The sequence below is a fragment of the Meleagris gallopavo genome, chromosome 3 (genome assembly GCF_000146605.3).
Source record: "Meleagris gallopavo isolate NT-WF06-2002-E0010 breed Aviagen turkey brand Nicholas breeding stock chromosome 3, Turkey_5.1, whole genome shotgun sequence".
NCBI lineage: Eukaryota > Metazoa > Chordata > Aves > Galliformes > Phasianidae > Meleagris > Meleagris gallopavo.
In genome coordinates, this window is record NC_015013.2 from 45215876 (window position 1) to 45223591 (window position 7716).

General features: G+C 41.6%; 1 protein-coding gene across 2 annotated transcripts; it reads right to left on the reverse strand.

Moving 5' to 3' along the window:
• Positions 1–661: 661 nt before the first annotated feature.
• On the reverse strand, positions 662–7710 carry PSMG2 (proteasome assembly chaperone 2). 2 transcript variants are annotated; one of them, XM_010708769.2, is made up of 8 exons: positions 7598–7710; positions 6365–6536; positions 5525–5583; positions 4635–4753; positions 3411–3584; positions 1801–1921; positions 1310–1447; positions 662–773 (listed from the first exon to the last, which is right to left on the reverse strand). In XM_010708769.2, the coding sequence occupies exons 1-7, from the start codon at positions 7652–7654 to the stop codon at positions 1328–1330; spliced, it is 822 nt and encodes a 273-aa protein (XP_010707071.1). In that variant the 5' UTR covers positions 7655–7710; the 3' UTR covers positions 662–773; positions 1310–1327. The 2 variants fall into 2 exon arrangements, with proteins under 2 accessions (XP_010707071.1, XP_003204988.1); XM_003204940.3 differs by lacking the exon at positions 662–773 and having other exon boundaries at positions 1075–1447.
• Between the last annotated feature and the right edge of the window lie 6 nt (positions 7711–7716).

The following is a 7716-nucleotide window of genomic DNA, read 5'->3' on the forward strand; positions in this document are numbered from 1 at the left end:
GCTGTGGGGAGCAGAGACATTTCCAAAGTTTGCTGTAGCGTGGCTGAAGCTCACAGATGCTGGAATTGGGCCAAAATGAAGTCGTTAATTCGATCCTCCAGGAAAGAAGCAGTTAAATAGATCCAACTAAATAAAGCTCATACAGTCCTCTTATTTAAAAATAACAACTAAGGAAACCAGAAAAGTATAAAAGCTTGTGCTTGTTCTTTTCCCATACCAGTATTTAATGGTGGTTGGAAAAGTCTCATTAAAGCACGTCGAGTGCATCTATACTCTATACTTCCACGAGCTGTACTCATCACATGAGCCCTACGAGCAGTAGGCAAAGAGCTCTCTGAGAGGAGCCGCTGCATATCCTGCAAGTTCAGCAGCAGAGTATTTAGGACATCGGTCCTTTTCTAACTATGCAAGACTTGAATAAACAGTGTTTGCAGGCATGAAACACCTCTGTGATGAGTTCTGTGTAAAGGCTGCAAAATGGCTTGTACTTCCATTCAGGTTACTTGCAAAACCATGACAAGACCACGAGCCAAAAGAAATAAAAGGATCAAAACTGAATATGTAGCTTGGTAATGCAACAAGTCCCACTGCAAACATGAAACAGTGAACAAAACTGGTATTTCAGATTACACCTATAACAGACAGGCTCCAGACTGCTTGCTTTCAGGACAGCATTTTACTTTCTTTATATTTCAGGGCACTGTATACATCTCAAAGCAGTCTAAGAAAGCTTGTCTACCTCACAAGCTTTTGTTCCAGTGTTTCTGCAGTCCCTGGAAGAAGAGTGGAAACTGTTATCAGGAACATCAGAAAACAGCACATGCTGCTCTGCCACTGGCAGCCTCCCCAGCTGAAGCTACTGTGGCAACATTGGGAAAAGAAGGCAGAAGGATCACTTCTGAGCTATACTGACATCAGCAGGAAGGTTTTGGAAGAGAGATCCACAATTGACTTGGAGGAGTGGGCCTTTATCTTTCTACAAAATTTAAAAAACTGCACGTCAGTCAAGTTCCCAGCTATGCTAAGAGAGACACCGTGAGCTTTTCTACTGCAGTAATACTTTAACCAAACAAAAAGGGTTTTGAAAATATTTTATTTAAAAAGAAAAAAAAAATCTTCAATAAACAACTACGTCAAACCTATTTCTTTGTTCAATTTCTGAAAGTTACTGTTATTTCAATAGTTAGCAGAGATAAAAGAAGTTTTCCCTAAGAACGTATTTACACCACGAATCAGGCTGCTGTTGCTTGGCAACTAGTGTACAATCATCTTTTCATGGGATGATTGACACTGAACCGGTGCGACTTACAGAAGAAATCTAAACAGCTCAGAAGAGTGCAGGTGGAAGACCACTGCCAAAAAGCAGGCGCCAGGAACTTGGTATTTTCCATTGTGAAGAAGGATCTGGTATTTCCCTCTCTGGAGAAGCATCTGTGGAAGAATTTCTCTGCAACAAGGACAGAGTAACTCCTTTAAGTTTTAAAGAATAATGCGATTTAATGCAATTTTCTCTCTGGCACATGTATTAGAATCATGGGCAGCCTTTCAAATGTCAGTGTCATGGTGGACAGCTTTAGAGAAAAATATTGGAAGTTCTAAGCGGATGAAATCTTTACAGTTTCCACCACCTCTGTCCAAGGTTTGTTTTTTGGGTGGGAAACTTCCCAGCACAATTTTAATCAAAACATATCTTACATTTGGCCTGCTCTTGGTGACCGCAGGCCAAAGTGAAGCCAGCCAATACAGAAAATGAAAATAGCTGATATAAAATATGAAAGCTCTAAAACAAACAGCACTTACTCTGATTTCAATTAGCTGAAGCCATTCATTCAGATAGTTAACAAGCCCAAAGGCGTCAGGGATATTGTCCCCTTCTGAGCAGAATTTGAGAAGAACTGCCATGTGGATTCCTTTGGAACAACTGCAACAAAAACAGGCAGGCTTTTCTGTTTCTTTTACAAATCAAAAACAAATGCATTTGTGTATTTAGCACAACAGACTGTATATGGTCTGCCTTAAAAGACGTATTACACTAAAAAGGAAAATGCAGATTTCCATGTATTATACATACACATGTGATCCTTATATATTATATATGTATATATATATATAGATACACACACACACACACACACACACACACACACTTACTTTACTTTTTTTTTCTTTTTTTTTCCCTCCAGACTTGCTTGGTTGCATTTCCACACTTAATGTTTGCTTTCCAAACCTTGAAATTATTCTTTCCTTTGCAAGGCAAGAATCCTATGTCACAGAGGGTTACTCTGGGCCTCCTCTACATGAAGTCTGCAACCAGACTGTTGGCACTTTTGCCCTAGCGGGGCATTTATACGGAGCCTTCGATACAATCACTTCTTATCCTTCCATGTATTTCAAACAGCGGTTTTGCAGGCTGTTACAATTTCCACTTCTGCCTCCTACCAATGAAGCAAACTTTCCAAGCCCTGTTTGCTATTGCAACGTTCGGGAAAAAGTCATTAAAACCCACAATCAGAGCTGACTTAAGCATATATTCTGCAAAAACATATGCTGAAGTTTACCCCTTCCTTTGTTAGACCAGGAACGCTACTTCTGGTAAATGGCTTTTGCCATACTGTTGTTTTTGAAGGGTTTTTGGTGGGTTGTTTTTTTTGGGGGGGAAGTGATACCAACTAGATGGTCACAAAACAGCGTCAATGTGTTTAAAATTAAGTTCTATGATGTATGTGCTACAACAACTTCAATATTCTTTATCTTTAAAGTTCAGTTTCCCTTAGCAATGTCATGTTTTATTCATTTAGGCATGAAGTTTTTGTGTGTTTTTGGTTTAGTTTACTTTGATTTCTGCAGTCCTGGGAGGTCTCAGCTTTTGCATTTATGCACTGTTTCCATAGCTGGAGTCAGCACAAAGGTAAGCACGATGTTAGAAACTCCTGCTGCTGGAGATAGCAGTTTGGATGGGTGACAAAAGCAATAGTTAAGAGAAAAAAAACAAACCACACACACACAAAAAACAAAAGCCCAAAAGCTAATTTTCCACCTGGCATTTACAGAACAAATCCCTTTTGCAGAACTAATATGTTTAGTGCAGTGATTGAGCTTTGCTAGCTAAAGTTTGCCACCTGACATGCTTTTGCCACAATTCCTAAAGTGCACACCTTTTAACAACAATAAAGATCCACAAGTAATCCATAATAATTTTACTCACGCAGTAGAGTCACAGAATGGCTTGGGCTGGAAGACACTCAAAGATCATCAAGTTCCAACTTCCCTGTTGCATGCAGGGCCACCAACCTCCATATCTGGTACTAGATCAGGTTGCTCAGGGCTCCATCCAACTTAGCCTTGAACACCTCCAGGTGATCTGATAGGAAACCTGATATCCTTTATGCATTTATCTCCATGCAACTCACCTCTCAGTAAACAACAATTTCGTGATGCCACCTCCAGGAATATGTAGAACTTTTTCTGTATCACTTATTCCAGGGTAAGCTGCTACTTTTTCCATTTCTTTCCATTTCAGCTCCTGCATATGGCCTTCAATCGCTTTCTCAAGAGCTGGTGTAAGTAGGTAGCGCAGCGGTGTCCTAGGAACAAATCAAGAATGTATTCAGTCTGACAATAAAAGCACTGAAGTTATTACTTGTGACAGAAAGAAGCTGCAATGAAGAACTGCAATACTCCCTTCCTTTCCAAGCCAAAGTTTACAAATGTTCAGTGACTTCAGGACAATATACACAATTTTCTGCCATAAATATAACTAAGGTATCCTTTTTAGATGCTTTTGTAACTGGCAAATACCAGCTACGTAAGCACATAAGAGAACTGCTGCTGCTAAAATAATTTACATATAAAAGGTGACTTTTCTTCCTTTGGATGGGAACAGATTCAATTGAAGTTAAGGTAAGTATGGACTTCACTGTTACACAATATTTATAACGGGCTCACACTACAGCTGCCCCCAGACTTCAAAAAGCTGTTTTCTGCATGTGTTATTCTCAGTCTTTAGTGACTCTGGTGTCAGAGCTGTGGCTCATGTTCCCCTTCACAAAAAAAGGTGAAACGGGTACAACTTATGACTCAGAATGTACAAAATGAATATCACTCTTCCCACTTCTCTCCATCTTAGCTGGCCGTTCTTTAGACTGCGTGCAAACAGCACTGGGAACTCTATCTGGGATGCACATAGACCTAAGCTTCCTTTAAGGCTCTATATATGGATACAGCCTGGAAATCTTGCCACACACTGAAAATCCTCAACATGCAGAATAATCAGTGAAAGGTTAGGAGACTAACTAATATTCTACTAAATCTTAGATATCTAATCTGTGACCTCAAGCAGCTGGTGGTCCTGGACATTGATTGCAACAGGAAGAAAAAAAGAAGTTAAAACTGAGACTGACAGTGCAGGCCAAGCACGATATCCTCACAGCATATTATTTGCTCTGGACTTTCAACAGGAGTAAGTTCAGAGACTAACACTGTGTAACATGAAACATTTCATACGTTATTAAAACAAGATGTCCTATCTACACAGCAAAGCAAAACAATGAAAAGTACTACAAAAAGAGGGAAAGAAGTCAGACTGCCAAAAAGAACATAAACATTAAATAGATCTTTTAAGGACACAAACATACCCGAGGAGCTGTTCGTCATCGCGCTGGTATGCGTGGCTGCTGGACAGAAGAATGACTCTGGCACATTTGCTGCTTTCCACCCAAGAAAGCAGTGTTTGACAGAATGGCCTGTACTTGTTCTTTATGCAAAGACAGAGGGAAATGAAATAAAAATGTTTTGTGTTGATAAAAAAGCACCAAAAGAGATGTCATATTTAATGCTCAGCTTTGTATAGATTTTTCTTCACATCCCTTAAGCTCACGGGTTCACATTTACTTTCAAAAAGCAGAAGACTGGCAATTTATCTGATTAAAGCTACACATGTAATGATTACATTTATTAAGAGCACATGAATAACAACATAAGTGCCATCAGTACCAGAGGAAAAAGCTTTAGAACAAGAGGGGACAATATTTAGATCGCATCGTATTCTTCCATATTTTGCCAAAAAGCAACGGCAAAAATTAAGCCATTACAATACAAGATACATACACAAAGGCAAGAACTGTATGAAGAAAAGAGAAATGGACAAAACTCAGAACATTCTGTGTTTTGCTCGAGACTATTAATAACTAAGGACATGTTAATAATAAGATCTAACAATTCAGCTGAGTTGTTCTGGGGTTTGGAAAAACAAAACTAAACCTCAGCCCTCAGAGAGTGCAGAAATCAGCTCTGAGACAAAACTGTATCCATCACAGAAAGTGTTACAGCACTAAGTAGAAAAATGTTTTGCTGGATTTTGGTCTGTTTTAAGAAAACATTTTCTAGCCTGGCTGATTACTTCTAGTTCTGCTTCTTTGGTTTGTTTGAGTCATTTTGTAAAATTGACCCAGGGAGCCTGAACCATCTGCCCACAGAACTGCAACTACTGACAAATGAGCTCAGAAGAATCAATGGATGCACGTACCTTTATAAAAGGTGATCTGATCTGCAGAACTACAAGTTTCTTTGAAGGCAATGAATACACTACAAGGAGAAATAATGAAGCTTTTTAACAAAAAAGGAAATCTGGGTATACAGACTTACAAACCTGAGGATAACCTTTCAGTTATCAAATCCAATTATTGGAAAACCTGATTGCTGTTAAAAATAAATACCTATTTTTGTGCAATGTCTTCATTGGACTTAATTTCACTTGTCACAGATTCAAAAGATTGAATGAAGCAGAACATAAGATAATCTGTCTCTTACGATGATTCAGGAAATTCTTCTGCGCAGTCTTACAAAGATTTTGACAGATTATTTTGAAATTTCTATGATTTAAGAGCAAAAAAAGGAAGAAAAAAAGGAAAGAAACGCCATGACTGAGATGGGGCAAAACCCAGTGAATTTAAGGGGGAGAAACAGCACAAGGAGAAAAAGACAAACACAGGCGAGAAGGGAGAAATCCCCTTCTACACCAGAATGCAGCTTGCATTCCTGCACCTGAACTATGAGCACACTTCATGTTGCTTAGGATTAAAATTGTTGGGAGTTTTGGCTGCACTGCAACATGGTTGTGAGTCAGCATTTCTTACTGGTTCCATATGTCAAACTGGTTATCGAAAATAAAGTCAGGTCTAAGAGTCTCCTCTGCAAGTCTAAACACATTGTTGTTCCTAAGATAGAGACTTAGTTATTGAAGCTGTTATTACGGACTTGAGTTTAAACACAGTTCCCGTAAGCGAAATGTAACAACAAAAAAAGTAAATGCAACCTTTTTTGCACTGCACGCATCTTGCAAACACCGTAAGCATTCAGTACACACCTTCAGCGTTTATGCTCAGCTCCATTGAGTTCTCTTTTGTTGTTGCATAGGGATTATTCCCCACCATCGGCACCAGGCAGTCAGTGTAGAAGTAGCCCACTTTAGGCATGCAAAGCGTGGAGATCACTAGATCTACTGCCAGCTGGCCAACGTTTCCCACCGACACCGCTGGCTGAAGTGGCAGAAATCAATGGATTACAATGTGTTTTACAGACAATATGCTCTCTAAACAGTGAAGGTTCAAGATATTTCATTTCTGACTAAACGTGATTTCTTTTCAGCTCATTTTCAGGCAAAGATGGCTATCCCCTTAGGTTGGTCACCCAAAATCACACTGGCCACTTCTATAAATAACCCTGTCTCTCACTGTAAACTTGAACAAAGGTTTTGAAACTTGTCTTCTTCCACTCCCCCGCCCCTTTTTTTGGGGGGGTGTGCGGGAAGGGGAATGTAGAATTGGTAAAAGTCACTCTAAAAACTAATGCAGAGATTGGCAGACCTTAAGTGACACCTAATGGTAACGTTGATACTACACATTCAACTACAAGTCTCAGCTTGAACAATATGCATGAATGAGGTGTTTTTTCACTGCTCTGGTTTCAGCTGGGATGGAGTTAAGTCCCTAGTAGCTGGTGCAGCACTGCGTTTTGCCTTTCAGATGAGAACAGCGCTGATACCACACTGCTGTTGTGGCTGCTGCAGAGCAGCACAAAGCCAAGGCCATTTCGGCAGGTGTTGCCCTGCCAGCATGGGGCTGGAGGTCCAAGGAGCTGGGACGAGGCAGAACCAGGGCAGCAGAGCCAGAGTGGCCCAGGGGACGTCCCATGCCATGTGGTGAGGTGCTCGGCAACAGAACTGGGGGGGTTGGCTGGGGGCTGGCTCAAAAGGTGGTGAACAATTGCAGCGTGCTTCACTTCTGCGTGTTCTTCTCTCGTCATTATTTTCCCTTTTCTGCCCTGTTATCAAACTATCAGCCTACACGTTTTACCTTTCTTCTCCCTCACCCCCTGGAGGCGTATCTGAGCCAGGGGCTGTGCGGTGCTGCGCTGCCCGCAGGGATAGGACAAGGAAGATGACTTTAAACTGAAAGAGGGAAGATTCCGGCGGTGAGGCGCCGGCTCGGCTGCCCAGAGAGCTGCGGGTGCCCCATCGCTGGAGGCGCTCAGACCGCACCACCCCGACCTCCCCCCCCCCCCTCCCAGCACCTCGGAGCGGGCCCCGGCACCCACTCACCATGAGCAGCGTGAAGCCCTCGAAATCGGGGCCGCCGCCATCACAAGGCACGAACATGCCGGCAAGGCCGCACTCGGAGATGAACGCCGCACGGCGCGGCTCCGCCCGCTTCCCTCCTC

Excerpts from the sequence above, each read along its gene's own strand:
- PSMG2 (XM_010708769.2), bottom strand. The coding sequence starts at position 7,654 with ATGTTCGTGCCTTGTGATGGCGGCGGCCCCGATTTCGAGGGCTTCACG. Across the intron at positions 6,537-7,597 it reads AGGGCTTCACGCTGCTCATG|CCAGCGGTGTCGGTGGGAAA; the intron begins GTGAGTGGGTGC and ends CTGCCACTTCAG. Across the intron at positions 1,448-1,800 it reads TTCAGCTAATTGAAATCAGA|AGAAATTCTTCCACAGATGC; the intron begins GTAAGTGCTGTT and ends TCCTTGTTGCAG.